This window comes from Cavia porcellus, unplaced genomic scaffold (genome assembly GCF_034190915.1).
Source record: "Cavia porcellus strain 051 isolate PalLab524CR breed Dunkin Hartley unplaced genomic scaffold, mCavPor4.1 scaffold_25, whole genome shotgun sequence".
NCBI lineage: Eukaryota > Metazoa > Chordata > Mammalia > Rodentia > Caviidae > Cavia > Cavia porcellus.
Genome location: NW_026947508.1, coordinates 28,032,513 through 28,048,269, shown reverse-complemented (window position 1 = coordinate 28,048,269; position 15,757 = coordinate 28,032,513). Strand labels below are relative to the sequence as shown.

The window sequence follows — 15,757 nt, the reverse complement described above, 5'->3', positions numbered from 1 at the left end:
CTCCCAGTCATTCAAGTTGGAAAATAGAAGGGCCTTTTTTTTTTTTGTCTTTTTTGAGATGGGGTCTCCCTGTGCAGTTCAGGCTGGCCTTGAGCTCACTTTGTAGCCCAGGATGTTCTCAAACTCTCAGTGATCCTCCCACCTCAGCCTCCCGAGTGCTGGGATTACAGGCGTGAGCCACCACGACCAGCTCTAGAAGGGCCTTTTTGACACTCTTTCCTTATATAATTAAGACAATCTCCCAAGTACTGGTAACGTTTTCAAATTACATCTTGAATTAGCTTATTTCAGTTCCCTAGCCAGAGATAGACTCCAAATTCCTATAATGTCTTTCTAAAGTACCTCAGTAGTTTTCAGATGTTTTCAGCTCATTTTTGTTTGTTTGTTTTTTGTTTTTTGTTTTGTTTTTTGGTTTCTGGGGATCAAACTCATGACCTTGTGCCTGCCAGGCAGGTGCTGTGCCGCTGAGTTATATTCTTGGCCCTCCACTTCTGGTTTTTTTTTTTTTTTTTTTTCCTTCTTCTTCTTTTTTCTGGTACCGGGGATCGAACTCACGACTGCCTTGCAAGTCAGGTGCTTATGCCCCTGAGCTAAATCCCCAGCTCCACTTCTGTTTTTACTTCCCTTTCATCCAATCTGCATAGCAGTTAGAGAATGACCTTTATGTAAGCAGATTTGGAGGCTGCACTTCCCTACTTGACACCTTTTCATAGCTGGGGCTGGGGGTGTAAATTAGTGCTAGGGTTAGCATATATGAAGCCCTGGTTTTAATCCCTAGCACCCAAAACAAACCTTTTCAGTGTCTTCCAGCATTGTCAGTATGAAGTTCAAATCTGCTTCTCACCTTCCGATCCACTCTTCCGTTCAGACTGTTCAGCCTGAGAGCCTTCTAAGGTAGCCTTCCCATTTTCTGGACTGTCTTCCCCTCTAACTTCCTTGTCTGGCTAGTGTATAATTCTCAAAATGTTAGCCTCAATTTAACTTCCTCCAAAGAGATACTTCCTCTGACCTTTTATAATGGGGTAATCTCTGTTATTGTTTCCTATTCTTGCATTTTTGTGGAAGGGGGAGACAGGGTGTTACAATGTAATTGAAGCTGGCTTTGAACTTGGGATCTATCATTGTTTGCCACCAACAAATGTTACCTTCGTATATATCCCAGGCATTCAAGCTGGAAAATGGGAAGGGTTTGTTGAGGTCTAAATTCTTAGTCCATAAATTCCTTGAAAACAGAGACCATGACCTATTTTGCTTAAAAAAGAAAAAAACGAGGGCTGGGGCTTTAGCTCAGTGGCATAAGCACCTGCCTTGCAAGCACATGGTCGTGAGTTTGAGCCCTGGTACCAAAAAAGGAAAGAATGTAATTTAGATAGAACCCTGCCTGGCACATAAAATTATTCAATAAGTAAGTTTTTGAATAGCCTCTATTGGAAGATCTGGAAAACCTAATGCCAAAAAGCTTAGAGCTGATGTGCTTATAAAACTTTTTAGCGTAGGATGGGATAGAGGTGACCATTGAGTAAAACCTTCAGTCCTTGTTTTCTTTTCAACTTACAAGTTAGGTGAGTCATTCTCTGAACTTTCTCCCTCAACTCAAAAGTGGTTCATGGAAAATGATCTGGCTTAGCTCACAGGTCTGTGGTTGGGATTAAAGGTCCAATGTTATATGAGGTGATTATGTGTGTTTAAGGCTAACCCAGTATATACTGAGGAAGGGGTAGCGTTGATGCCTCAGTATGCCTGGCTGGCTGAAAAAGAGATGCCAAGCCTCAGCAAAGCTCCACCATCCACCTCTGTGGGCCTGTCCCAGCAGCCAGCAGTGGCTAGTGTGGTGCTGGGACTTCTGACAGTGTGGCAACAGAAGGCTGCAGGTTTGCCTGGACCCTATTGAGTGGGGGAAGTAGGTATGGCTTTGTGTATGGCTAGGGTCAACCTCAGATTTTATCTTTTGAAACCAAGGTTCCTTAGTTGTATCCTATTGGTCTGTATTATGTCTTTCTCATCACCTCTTTCTGTGCTCCCTTCTCTCACCTTAAAGGTTTTTCATTTTCAGTTTATTGATTTAGCTCTTCCCTGTGGTGGGATACATAATGTGAAGCGGGGGTTTGAAGTAGCTACAGCCTAAGGGTGATTGGAGGAAGCTATGGGTTGGGTACCTGGGTTCTTTTGTGTTATGGGAACCACATTCTTTGATAATTTTGATGGCTAGTAGACTAGAGACAGGGGTGAAGCCGCCCCCAGGTCCAGCCTGGAGAATCACTGGGCCCAGCCCCTCGTGCAGAAAGTGCCAGGGCAGGGTTAGGAGTAAGCTATGGTTTGAGGTTTTCAGCCCCCTCTCTCTTTTTTCTCTCAGGCTGAGTGAAAGAAGAAGAAAAAAAACCCTGACTGCCCACCCCTCTCTTTGTTTGTCTTGTCTAATTTAACTTACATTATTTATCAAAAAGACAGGTTATTTGGAAAACCAGATGGACCCAGGCAAAAATCATCTGGGTTTTCCAAACGTGAAAAATTAGGTTCTAGGAGCCCAGGAGGGAAAGCATGCATGCACTCATGTGTGTGTGTGTGTGTGTGTGTGTGTGTGTGTGTGTGTGTGTGTTTGTGTGTGTAGCAGCCAGGACTATTGAATATCAGTATAGTCAGACCCAGCAATTATTCTATAATATCCACACATCCCTTCTCCCCCTTTTGCTTCAAGTTCTTTATGGTTAGAATCTAAACGGGAAGACAAAAAAATCTCCATGTTGGTGGTTGGGTATGCTGAAAGTTTTAACAGGCCAAAGATGAGAAAGCGTCAGGGTCCTAATAGAACAGCAGCTGACAGCTTTCTCTGTTTCTCCAAGGTGGCAACCCAGCAGGTCAGCGAGAAGTGCAGGGTACCAAGAGATGTCTAGAACAGAAACCTCCACCACTTGTACCTTCAGTGTTCCTGTCCTAAAACAGTTGCCACAGATCTGGAAGTTAGTAAGAAAGAACTTATCCTCATAACTTACTGATGAGCAGATGGCTAAGGAAGACTAAGGATTAAGCATTGCCTGTCCACTGACTATCCAGAGAAGGAGGGCCAACCAGTTTCCTTATGGGTAACAGCAGCTTGCTCTGTTGCTACAACTAGGAGTTTTAAAGCTTCTGTTATCCTCAGCAGCAGCATTATTAGGAATAAATTAAAGCAGTAGGCTTGGCTGCTACAGAGGAAATGTTCTGGTTACAAACAGCAAGCCATCCCATTCATACACACACGCCTGCACAAAACAGAGCCAAGACCCTTTGTGGCCTGAAGAATCTTTGGCAGCAGCAATAGCACTTGTTCCATTGTGAGTGTCATTTTTTAAAGTGTCATTGGACTGTGAAAGCCACTTAATAACTTGATCTCATCTGAATAATCTGAGTTAATACTAGCTCCACAGTTGTGAGGATTAAGAAAAAAAAAGTGTAAAGTGTCTGCCTCGGGCTTGGCACTTAGTAAATCTCAATGAATGCTTGTTGAATGAATGAATCCATGAATCTGAGCATTAAGACTCCCTTGACCATTTGCAAGGCTCAGTGTAGCAGCCGGAATAACTGAGACTTGTGTACTATGCCACTGAACCTGGAGCCTGAGGCATGAACTAAACTGTAGTTCCTTTAACGTGTTTGATGAATATGTTGTGTGAGTTGGATCCTTTGATGAACACCTTGCTGGCCCAACTGCTGGGAATCTTGCAGACTGGCTTTGTGTTAGCTCCTTTGGGAATTACCTCGGTTACAAGCACCTTACTCAAGGTTGTACCTCTGTCCACCACAATCCACCCCTGATAACAGGTGTATAAACCCTGACCATCTCAACTCCTTTGGTGACAACTCTGGAGGGCCATTCCAACTTCAACATTCTTTAAGGGATGCTAAGCAACTCTCATAGGCCTAAACTGCAGCAGGCTTCTGCTCTCCATCCTGCTTCTTTTTCCTATTCTGTAGAAATTGATCTCAAGGGTACTTTTTTTTTTGGACAAGGTAGGTGTCACTATGTAGCCCAGGTTGGCCTCCTGGCTCAGCTTGTGCTGAGACACAGGGATGCGCCATACACCCAGACCAAGGGCACTTCTTGGACATTCTGCACACTAAAATATCTCAGGGTGGATTTCCTGTGCGTGGGCTAGTCCTGGTGGCCAAGGCTTTGAGACAGGAACGGACTCCTTTACAATGTGTCTCCAGCACTGGAGGTGCTGCTGATGGTGTTTCTTTGTGCCCACCAGAGGGCAGCAGCCTCATAGCAACCTGCCCTCCTGAGTCTCTCAGGGGCCTTTTCCTTAGTTCTCTCATTCCCTACCCGTACTAAGAGGCATGGTCGCTTCCTTTAGTGTGTCCACCCTCCTGTCTAAGGGAAGGACGTTTTTGGAAACTGTGTGGACCTTAGTTTTGTCAGTCTCAAACTGCCCCACCTGCAGCACCAAAGGCCAATTAGTATTTCTATTGCATCCCTTCCCCTTGTCCGATGGGCAGCCTCCCTGCCTGGGCTCTCCACCTCTAGCACTTTACCATCTCACGATAAATTTGTCTTCTGTATGACAAGGTAATTATGAGCTTGGGGGCAGGAGGCTCAGGGACCAGTCTTGAGGATAGTCACTTCCATCTGGTTCCGCTGTTTTGCTAACATTATTGATTTTTAGTTTATTATTATGATTTTTTTTTCTTAAAAATTGGCCCTGGTGACATGAGGTATGGAGTGAGTGGGCCAGAGTAAATTTATTCTTGTCACAGTTTAGCTTTTTGAAACTTAAAAATACCCACCTACCTGGCATTTAAAAAAATCTACTACTTTTAGCATCTTTGCTTACTTCTTTTGTTTCCTTTCTTTTTACCACCTTTCTTGCCTCACTCCCTTCTTCCCTTTTCTCTGTTTTGAGATGAGGTCTCACCATGTCACCCAGGCTGGCCCCCGACTCCTGAACTCAAGAATCCTCCTGTCCCATGAGGCCTCCTGATAGCTGGGAGCACTGGTCCCCAATGCCACAGCTCAGCTGGGGCTTGTCTAGTTTCATTCTGTCTCCAAAGTTTCCCCAGAGATTCTATTTGGAATTGGAAGCAGATATGGATGGCTGCCGGAAGGAGGCTGGGAAGGAGTGAGAATGGCAAGTACATTTGTTGAACAAATGTTTATTGTATCCTCATTACCTGTCTATTGCCGCTCTGTTCTCCAGCTTCCTGCTTCTCTTCCCTGCTCTCTTGTTCGCATCAGTTTCTATGGATATGAGCAACACCTAACCAGGAAATCTGAGGGGAGAGATTGAGACTGGGTGCAGCCTGGCTACAGGTCTACCATTAAAGCACTCTATTTCTTTACAAGGTAGAGGAAGGGCAAGCTTCAGGCAGTAAATTACAAGTGGAAGGGACACTATGAACCACAGTGATTGCCCTGGGAATTAGCTGAGGCTGAGGGTGATTTGTGGGGCCACGTTCCCCCAGCCTGTTTTCTCTGTGCGTGCCAAGGGAATGAATAAATCATTGTTCAGGGGCGGGATGCAGCTGCCAGCTCCTCCCCTCGGCACATGCCCGGACTCCAGCTCCTCCATTGAGGACCGCTGGAGCAGAGCAGTTTATACACCCAGCTTCCCAAATCCCATTGATCCTCCCCCTTCTGCACGAGCCACCGGCTCCAAGCTCATTCAGCTTGTCCCTTTGTGCTGGGGGTTAAGTGGTTACATGTGGGGGGCACCCAGAAAGGACCTGTCAGGCCCTGAATGACTGTGCTGATGCGGTGCCCTCCTACTGATGAATGGGGTGGGTGGAAGAGAGGTGGGCGGCCAGAGGGTAAGGTGGGAGAGGGATTATGGAGCCCTCAGAGGCAGCTGCTAGGAAGGGGTTAGACGCACACCCCTTTCATTCTTCTTGCATTCAGCTTGTTTATTTAGCTCAGGACCAACAGCTTCCCAACCTGGGAGCTTGTCTCTAGCTAGAAGAAAATTGGGAGAGGTCATTTACCTCTCCGGTACCTTACAAAGAAAGAATGCACACAAACCTCTAACAGCTCCAGAAAACCTTTGTTCCCATTTTCCCCTTAGCTGGGAGGAGGACTGAAAAATGAGTTCTTTTCTAGTTTTTCTGGTGCAGAGGATTTGGAACTGTGTTCCACCAGCTTTAAAACCTACCTCAGTACTCCAGGTTTAGCTCAGAAGCCTTTTAGAGTGGAGGAGTCAGGAAAAAGAGAAAAATCTCAAACTGAGTGTATTGCAAAGATTTTCACTGAAGGAAAAACGGTGATTCCAGGGCTGAGAATATAGCTCAGTGGTAGAGGGCCTGCCTAGCATGTAAGAGGGTCAGGTTCTATCCCCCAGTTACCTCCCCTCCACATACATATACAAGAGAGGCTGATTCCAAGGCTAAAACAAAACAAAGCTTTAAAACTGGATTGGAAGTGCCTCACCCTCATTTCAAGCTGAGCTAAGAAAACAGTTGTGTTGAGGGTGAGGGAATGGCCACCTTTTACCTAGATGGACACAGTCATTTCCTGTTAGACTGGAGCAGCACTTCACCTTTAAGAGGATGGATGAACAAAACAGCTAGGTCACCAGCTTCCTAGGCCTTTTCTCTCCAGAGATGAGCCAATTCTGGGGAGCAATCTTCTAATCTGCCTTTAGGGCTCTCTGGTGTGTCGGAGATCCTTTTGTGCCTGGCCTTGGAGCCCAAGTAACAATGTTCAAAGTTATAATATTATTCAACAGCTTTCAAGGAACATTATCCTTATTTAGCTCAGAGGAGTTAAAATTATTTGATTTCCTTAAGGTCCCAGAGCACTTTGGGAAAGCTGACAGGTGATGTGAGCTCAGGAAAAGTGAGGAAAGCTGGCAGCCATGTAGCCTGTCTCTGGGACTAGAGTGTTCTGGTGTGGAAACTTGGGGTTTCCCCTGTTAATTCCCTGTTGCCCACAGGATGAAGTCCAACCATCTTTGAAACCCTTGCCCAACTGGCCAACTTTGTACTCTAGCTGTTTTCCTGTTCCCTCCTAAGCCCCAGTCATCACACTGGCCTGTGCTGTTTCTGAGCACAGAGTATGCAGTCTCCTAAGCCTTCTGCTTTCCCTTGCTGAACTATTTACCCCTCACAGCTGGAAGACCAGGTCCAGGTCCCAGTCTCTGTCTCCTCCTTGTCCTTCTTTCCTTTCTTCCTTGATGGATTGGGGATTGAACCCAGAGCCTCACACTGGCCCGGCAAGGGTTCTAGTACTAAACCACATCCCCACTCCCTAGGACTGATGAGTTCACAGTACTTGGCATAAAGTAAGCACTTTGTAACTATGTGCTGCATGTGAATGAATGGATGGGAAGGAGCCAGATCTTTTTCTTTCTGAGACAGGGTCTTGCTCTGTAATTCAGGGTGGCCTTGAACTTACTATATAGCCCAGGCAGGCCTTGAACTTGTGGTAATCCTCCTGCCTCAACCTGCCTCAAGTGCTGGGATTACATGTACCATTTTGCCTGGCAAGAGCAAGATTTTTGAGGTTGGGGCCAAGGATTTAGCTCAGCTAAATCCTGCCTGCAAGTAAGTGCCTGCCTGCAAGCACCAGGTTGTGAATTCAATGCCTGGAAACACCCCCCCCCCCCCCCCGCCGCCGCCGCAAAAAAAAAAAAAAAAAAAAAAAAAAAAAGATTTTTGAGGTTGAAACACATGTTGTTAGCCATCACTTTCTTTCCAAAAGTATTGACATAGAGAAATTTTCCACCTGTAAAGGAACTCTCATACCTGCCCTACTTCTTGTAGTAGAAATTTCTGTCATCTTCCCTTGTCTCCTTGCCTGACATCCCAGGCCCTGAGGCCTGGATCTGGCTACTTGCTGCTAGCCACCTTAGCTCTGACATGGTTTCTGCCAGTGTCCTTGTTCACTGCCCGAAGCTTCATGATCATGGCCTGAATGGCAACAGACCCTGTTCAGGTTGCCATTAGTCATCTAGTGATTTCCATGGCTCTGCAGATTAAATCAGTGGCATATGTAGAGGGTGGACAGAGCCACAGATATCCCTGCACGTGAGGTGACTGATTCCCTGAGGTCCTGACTGGAGAAGCTGCCAGTGAATGAATCATAGGTGTCCCAACATCTACTTTTTTGTCTTCACGTAGACATAGACACCCTGCCTTCTCAGTTACTTTGTTCTCCAGGCTTCCAATTCTCTGAAAATGATGGAATAGCCAGAAACACAGATTGTATTAATTACGTGGTGCTGGAGTATCTGCCCCTGAGTTATCAGGTAGTCTGTTATTTGGAAGCAACTAGCTTTATGGAACAATGCAAATGATGACTCAACTATGCCAGACATAGTTGATATGCTGGCAGAGTGCAACACAGACTGTAAAGAAAAAAAAAAAAAAAAATATATATATATATATATATATATATCCCACTCAAGACACTCATAAATGTTCCCCCTCGATTTGAGGACATGTTCTTGGCCATCATTCTTGGCAGTATGTGTTTAATTGTAATAAATTTCATTTTAATTTGAACACTCACTGTATTTTTTGATCACCCCAGTATATAAGATGTTGGCGTAATTAATGTGCTGTTTAGTCTTCCCAGCCCTTATACATTTACCCTAAGGAGGAAGGGAGTGACAGTAAACAGAACTCAAGAGAATCCACTGGTGTTTAAAACCTAAGACCCTTTTTTACCTAGTTCCTGTTCACCTGGGCAAATGGCACAAGTGTCCATTCTCTGCCCTGCGGCAGGAAAAAAACCACCATTGCTCAGTGAGTAGTATTATCCCAGTGGATCACAGATCGGATTATTTATCTTCACTCAAAACACAGCTTTCAGCCTGGTGTAATCCCAGCACTCTGGGGAGCTGAGGCAGGATGGAAAATTGGACCCCAGCCTAGGCAATTCAGCGACTTATCAAGACACTGTCTCAAAATAAAAAATAAAAAGAGGTCTGGGAAATGTAGCTCAGTGCAAATGCCCTGGGTTCAATACTCCAGTACCACAAAAACAAAAATGAAACACACAAAACAACCTCCTCTCCAAAACAAAAAACAAACAAACAAAAAAAGGCTTTTATTTAATGAGATTAATAAAAAGAAAAAAAAAAGCACAATTTGAATATATAGTTCCAAATTGGGATAGATGCCACGAGGAAAAGCGTGTTGGACGCCCGGCTGAGGGGAGGCCGGTGAAGGACGGAGCTGGGCCCGCGGACGAGCGCAGGGGGCGAGCGAGCGCGCAGACGCCGCTTCCCCTGCAGCGAGCGCAGGAAGCGGTGACATCAGAGTTTGCAGATCTCCCCGGTCGCCCCGAGGCGGCCCGACCGCTCCGACTGGCCCGGAGCCGGGTCCGGGAGCCCGAGCCCGACCTGGAAGGCCAGGGCGGAGCTCCGGGCCGGGGGCGGCGGCCTCGCGCGGAGAACGAGCCGGCCCACGTGGGCCAGGCCGCCCCGCCCCGCCGCGCAGACGCCGCCGGCGGACTCCGCAGTCGGGGCGGGGCCGGGCGCCAGCGCGGGGAGCTTGCGCCCAGCGGGGCCGCCGAGACCGCAGGCCCGGGGCCTCCCAGCCGCAGTGAGCAGCTCCCGGCGAGCGGCCCGCAGGAGCGGGCGCCTGTAGGCAGTGAGTCCGGGCCGAGGTGGCGGGCTGGGGGCCCGGGCCGGGAGCGGGCGCGGGAGTTGCAGCCTCCGCCTCGCTCCCTTCTTGGGGGGGCCGGGGACGGAAGGTCGCGGTCTTGGTCTTCTGGGGTGCTCCTCCTGGCCTGCACCGCGTGGAAGGGAGGCCGCCATGGATTAACTGGGGCGGGGGTCCTGCGTCTGGACTGTCCAGGTACCTGTTTACAGCAGAGAACCTCTGGTCCTTAGCGCTACCCCACCACACCCCAGCCTCTTTCGTGGCTCCGCCCAAGTTTAGGAAAAATTGGTGGTGGTGGTGGTGGGGGGATCTCCAGGTACCTCCCTCCCCTACAAGCCGACGCGATGAGGGTGCGCAGGTTACAGAGACTGATGCTGCTTCAGTTCCTACAGGCCCTCTGCCTGTTGCTGCAGTGGAGAGGACCTCGCGACCTACCGCAGACCTGCTGCACTCACAAGTATCCCTCCCTCTTAATGAGCCTCAGTTCTTCAAATCCTAGCGCTGTGTGGACCGTGGAAACCTCTGTTCAAACCCTCGATTTGGTAGGAGCTGTCCAGAGGGAAAGAAGTGTGGTATACCTTCCTCCAAGGTCATAAGGGTGGAGTCCACAAGCAAGAGAGGGACCCCAGACAGGCACACTAGGAGGGAGGGGCAAGATCCGAAAAGAGGTTTGTCAGCAGATCCACAGAATCTGGGGATCCACAGAACAGAGGAGGAGACTGAAACGGGCTCCTCCAGCCCTGGGCCAGCATCTGTAGGCTTCTGCTACCCTTGGCATCATCCGCCTGAGCACAGAAATCTCCTGCAGTGCCCTTCCTCATTCACTTGCCTAGCAAATACATGCTGACACCTGTTTATGCCAGGCTCTGCGCTGGCTCCTAGGAATATGCTTGAGAATGTATAAAAGAGTTTCACATCTAGACAGGGATTCAGATTATAAACTCACTCTACGATTGTTCAACCGAACAGGAACAGTTCCAGTTGAATAGACCATTACTGGCCATCAACTGCATGCAGGAATAGAAAACAAACCTGAGTAAGACAGTGTGTACCCAGGGCAGGAGGACCCTGTATAACTGTGTTTGTGTATATTGGGGCCATGGGGAGATGATCAGGAGATGATTCAGAGAAGTGGGGATATTAGAACTGAGTTTGGGAGTGCAAAAAGAAGGGAAAGGAAGAGCTTAAAGGAAGGGGCAGGATATTGGAAGCTAAAGGAATGGTATAAGAATAATGGTGTGTTCTGGGGGCTGGGGATTAAAAAAAAAAGAATAATGGTGTGTTTTGAGATCTCTGAACAGTGAAGTGGTGACAGAGGGATTGTGTGAGGAAGTAGAGAGAGGCACACAGGGCCAGATCAAGTAGGGTTTAGTAGGCCATGTAGAGGCTTGTTTTCTTTTTTCTTTTTATTGATACCAGGGATCAAACTCACGACCACACACTTGAAAGGCAGGCACTTATGCCATTGAGCTAAATCGCCAGCCCCTTCTTTTCTTTTCTTTTCTTTTTTTTTTTTTTTTTGTGTGTGTGTATGTGTTGAGAGGGTTATTGGAGAGTAAGCACTGGGAACACTGAGGTATATCTCAGTGTTAGTTTTATGCCTCAGCCCCCAAGTCTTTGAGATTATAGGTGTCTATCATTGCATCTGGCTTCATGTGGAGGCTTAATAGTTTGGGTCAGCAGTCAGAGCTGTGACAAATGAAATTTATACTTTAACTGAACGTAGATTAGTGAGAAGGCTGTGGCAGTAAGGTAACAAATAGTCTGAATCATGTGAAAGGAAAGGAAAAACAGTTAGAATTTGGTGACCAATCAGATGGGGCAAGAAAGGAGAGGGAGTAGTCCAGAATGCTCCTGGGCATCTGATGGAATAGAGAGCGGAGGCCTCGTGCTGAGGACGTTGAAGCAGGAGAGCTAGTTTGGACGTGTAGAATTTGAGGAGTCTACAACTAGTTTCAGGGTTGGACAACAGTTAGATCTGGGCTAAAGACAGATCTGAGTCACCAACATATGGTTCCTAAAGCTACAGTAGAGAATGAAGTCATCTGGGGACAAGTTTGTGGAATGAGAACACAGCCTGCCTGAGAAGAAAAACCCAATGCAGGAGACAGAGTGAATGGTCAGAAAAGAGGAGGAGCATAAAGGGAAGATTTCCCAGGATCAGAAAAGAGACTGACCCACCGCTAGGTTATCACAGCTTCAGGCCACTCCACCTTGTCTCGCTGTGACTCATTCTTTGGCTTCCCCTTCACAGGGCAGATGTTTGCCATCCAGCCAGGGCTGCCTGAGGGAAGCCAGTTTGCTGGAGCCATGTCTCCTGGAGTGTGTCAACCTGAACTCCAACCAGACAGCAACTCTAACTTCATGGAAAGAGCCAAGGATGCCAATGAGAACTGGCGTGGGATGCCAGGCAAAGTGGAACCCATCCTGAATAGGAGCACGTCTGAATTGTTCTCTGACAACCAGGCCTTCCAGGCCTCCGGACTCCCTGAGGGGGCAGTCCGCAGCCCCCCAGAGGGCGCAGAAATTCTTGGTGCTGAGCCTGAGAAGAATGATGATACCGTCACTGTCTGCTCCCCTCTAGAGGACAATGGCTATGCCAGCAGCTCCCTGAGCGTCGGCAGCACTAGCAGCAGTCCTGAGCCTGCCTGTGGGAGGCCTCGAGGTCCTGGCCCTCCTCCACATCCTCTTCTGCCCTCAGTGGCCCAGGCTGTGCAGCAGCTGCAGGCACAGGAGCGCTACAAAGAGCAGGAGAAAGAGAAGCACCATGTGCATTTGGTGATGTACCGTCGCCTGGCACTACTCCAGTGGATTCGGGGCCTGCAGCATCAGTTGGTTGACCAGCAGGCCCGTCTGCAGGATAGCTTTGACACCATCCTAGATAACCGGAAGGAGCTTATCCGCTATCTCCAGCAGAGGGCAGCACCATCCAGGCCCCCAAACCAGGACTGAGTGTGCTTCCACCAAAGTGCAAGGGTGTACATGTGTTTCTGCAGGTGTGTGTGGCTGTACATAGATATGCACATGACTATTTGTTGGCAGGAGTGTATTAATGTAAGCAGGTATGTGCAGGCACATGTATGTGAACTTGCATATCCTGTGTATGCCTGTGTACCTACAAACTAATTTATATGTATGAGTGTGTAAGAATGAATGTATGTATGTAAGCTTTAGTAAATTTGTGCATGCATGTATGGACAGGTACCAGGGAATGTATTTATATGTGTATGAGTGAGGATGTACATGCAAAAGATATGTGTACAGGCAAGTGATGGATATATGTGAGTGAACCTTGTGTGGTCAGGGCTGGGTGTAGGGATGCATGTGTACAGAAGCAGGCATGGGCTAGCATATGATGGGAGCATGTGGATTTGCAGGCAGACTGACTTGCACCAAAGAGGCATCTATCCATACCTGTTAACCACGGTCTACCTAGCCCTTTTTCTGCCCTGTGTCCCTCTGCTCTCTGGAGAGAAAGGGAGCTCTGCTGTTGTCTTTTATTGGAGGGTTGTAGCCGATCCATTCTCCTACATTATTCCAGGGCACCTTTTCTTCTACCTTTCCCTTTTTTATCCCAGATCTTGCTCTGCTAAAGCCGTTGTCTCTCTCTGATGTTGGCTTTGCTAAAAGTGGTTTCCTGGCTGCTCTGGCCTGCTATGCATTTGGGCCGCAGTTCTGTTAGGGCAGTAAGTGGAAAATTGGTACCAGAGAGGGAGCTGGCAGGGGGTGGCAGAGCTCATGGCAGTGTGGGTACGGGCATTGAGGTGGAGTTAAGATGTTATGCTCCTTTTCAGCTTTGCCTTTGGTGACATGGGAAGTGAGGATGAGGAAGATAAAAATGGTAGGAACCTGTGAGAAATAGGGTGGAAATCCCAGAATACCAAGTAGACCATACCTCTCGACTGGGAAAAGTTGTTGAAAACCATATTAATTTAAGCTTCTGATGAAAAGGGATATGTGCTTGCAAGTTACAGATGAGGTGTTCCAAGGCTACCTGGCTTTAACAACATTGAATGTCCAGCAGTTTGGTCCAATTGGCTTGGTCCATTTTCTGCAGTGGGGTGAGGGCAGTGTCAGCCCGGCCTGTAGAAGCTCCTAGGCTGCTCTTCTGTCATCGCATGGACCTTTAAACGGGAACTGACCAGACTGACAGGACTCCGTGACTTTGAGAGCAGAAGGGTCTTGAAGAGAAACAAGAAGTCAGGTTGTGCAGCTCTCTGCTTTGCTTCCAAGAGCCAAAGGAGTGCAGGATACTGGAGGGCAGGTGGTGGCATGAAGAGGTATGCTCTAGGGCTGGGGATTTAGCTCAGTGGCATAAGCACCTGCCTGGCAAGCACAAGGTTGTGAGTTCTTAGGTGAATGATGGCATGGAAATCACTGATGCTGCCTCTGGCCCTCAGCCTCCTTGTCTTCTCTATCTCTGAAGCGTTTCATGCATGTTGAATGACTGAGTGAAAGGTATAGGGAATGGAGAAAGCGTGGGCCCTGGGGATTTCTTTGTACAGTTCTTGCATGATTAATGTGAACCTGGCCTCTGGACCAACTCTGGATAAATAAACCGAGGCAGAAAATTAAATTTCTTGAGTATGTGTTACTTCTTCATTTGTTGTGTGGCCTTTTGTACTTTGTTTGAGCTCCCCTTTTGAACAGAGTCCTTGGCTGGAGACCAAGGGGTGGAACTGGGGAAAACATTGAAGAAGAATTCAGACTCCTGTGTCTGGCGATTTCAGGGGCCTCCTTGTCAGAAAGGGGAGACTTGCTCTCTGCCCTGAGAACCCCATTTGGGATTGTCCTAGTTCTAAGTCACCTTTGGACCTGAATGGATTGTGAAGGGCACAGACCATATACATGCCCACAAACTGATGCTGCTCAGAGCTAGCAGTGCCCTGAGAGTGTCTTGACTACAAAAGACTGAGTAGGGTCCTTACGTGGCACTGATGTAGATATAGTTTTATTTGAAGTTCTAGAACTGAACCCAGAGCATTGCGTATGCTAAGCAAATGCTCCACCTTGAGGTACACCCTTAGTCCCCAAATGTAGCTATAATACGCATACATGATTTCCGATATTTCTTGATGCCAACTTAGTGTACATCTTCTAATTTATTAATTTCTCAAAAATCCAGAGGCTAGAGATGTTAACTCTGTGGTAGAGCACTTACTTATCCTAGGCAAGGCCCTGGGTTCAATCCTCAGAGGGGGAAAAGTCACTTCTTTTTCTGGGCTAGAAAAGCTTCTAAATATGAAATATCCCAAGTCCAGAGCTCAGGCCTCCAGCTCTCCTGGGTCCACCATGCCCATCCTAGCCTCCTCTTTCCTCCCCAAATGTCATTAGTTAATAATCTGCTGCACAACACATTAAACTGTAATGGTTTAAGTCTGTACATATTTGTGATCTTGCATTTCTGTAGGTCAGAAATCTGAGCACAGCTTAGCTGAGTCCTCTGTGTCACAGTCTCTATTGGGGTGTCTTGATCAAGATCCCAGGGTCTGGGATCTCATTTGCTGGTAGCAGTGAGTAGTCAGGCTCAGTTCCTCCGTGGGGCTCTTCCAATATGCAGCTTGTTTTATCATAGTATGCAAAACAAGAAAGCAAAGTGCTTGCAAGACACAGGGCATGATTTCCTGCAACTTAACTGTAGAAATGCCATCCAATCAATGTTGCCATAACCTGTATTTTGACTCAAGCCATTTGATGGGAGAATGTTACTTCAGGCTGCAAATACCAGAAGCTGGGAATCATTGAGGGCTATCTTAGAGGCTGCCTACCCTACAAGGTATATTGTGATGGGTTAAATAAAGGTACATTTAGGGCTGGGGATATATTCAGTGGCACAGTGTCTGCCTGGCAAGCGCAAGGTCCTGAGTTTGATTCCTATTTTTTTTTTTTTTGTTTTGTTTTTTTCCTTTTTATCGGTACCGGGGATTGAACTCACGACTGCCTGCTTGCAAGGCAGGCGCTTATGCAGCTGAACTAAATCCCCAACTCTGATTCCTATTTCAAAAAACAAAGGCACACTTTATTAAGTAATGTAAATAAATTTATTCTACTTTAAAAGTTTGAAACATTTCAAAGAAATCTATCTTTTTTTTTCTTTTTTTTTGACAGCGTTTTGCTCTGAGTTTAGGCTACCCTTGAGCCGACTATGTAGTCCACGTTGGCCTCAAACTCATGGTAATCC

The 15,757-nt window shown here is 47.3% G+C and overlaps 1 protein-coding gene across 4 annotated transcripts; it reads left to right on the top strand.

Moving 5' to 3' along the window:
• Positions 1 to 9,406: 9,406 nt before the first annotated feature.
• CUNH1orf216 (chromosome unknown C1orf216 homolog) lies at positions 9,407 to 14,152 on the top strand. Of its 4 annotated transcripts, none has more exons than XM_013154163.3 (3): positions 9,408 to 9,564; positions 9,960 to 10,118; positions 11,831 to 14,152. In XM_013154163.3, the coding sequence occupies exon 3, from the start codon at positions 11,836 to 11,838 to the stop codon at positions 12,526 to 12,528; it is 693 nt and encodes a 230-aa protein (XP_013009617.1). In that variant the 5' UTR covers positions 9,408 to 9,564; positions 9,960 to 10,118; positions 11,831 to 11,835; the 3' UTR covers positions 12,529 to 14,152. The 4 variants fall into 4 exon arrangements, with proteins under 4 accessions (XP_003471534.1, XP_013009617.1, XP_063092137.1 ...); XM_063236067.1 differs by having other exon boundaries at positions 9,411 to 9,564; positions 9,969 to 10,118; XM_003471486.5 differs by lacking the exon at positions 9,960 to 10,118 and having other exon boundaries at positions 9,407 to 9,564.
• The last annotated feature ends 1,605 nt before the right edge of the window (positions 14,153 to 15,757 follow it).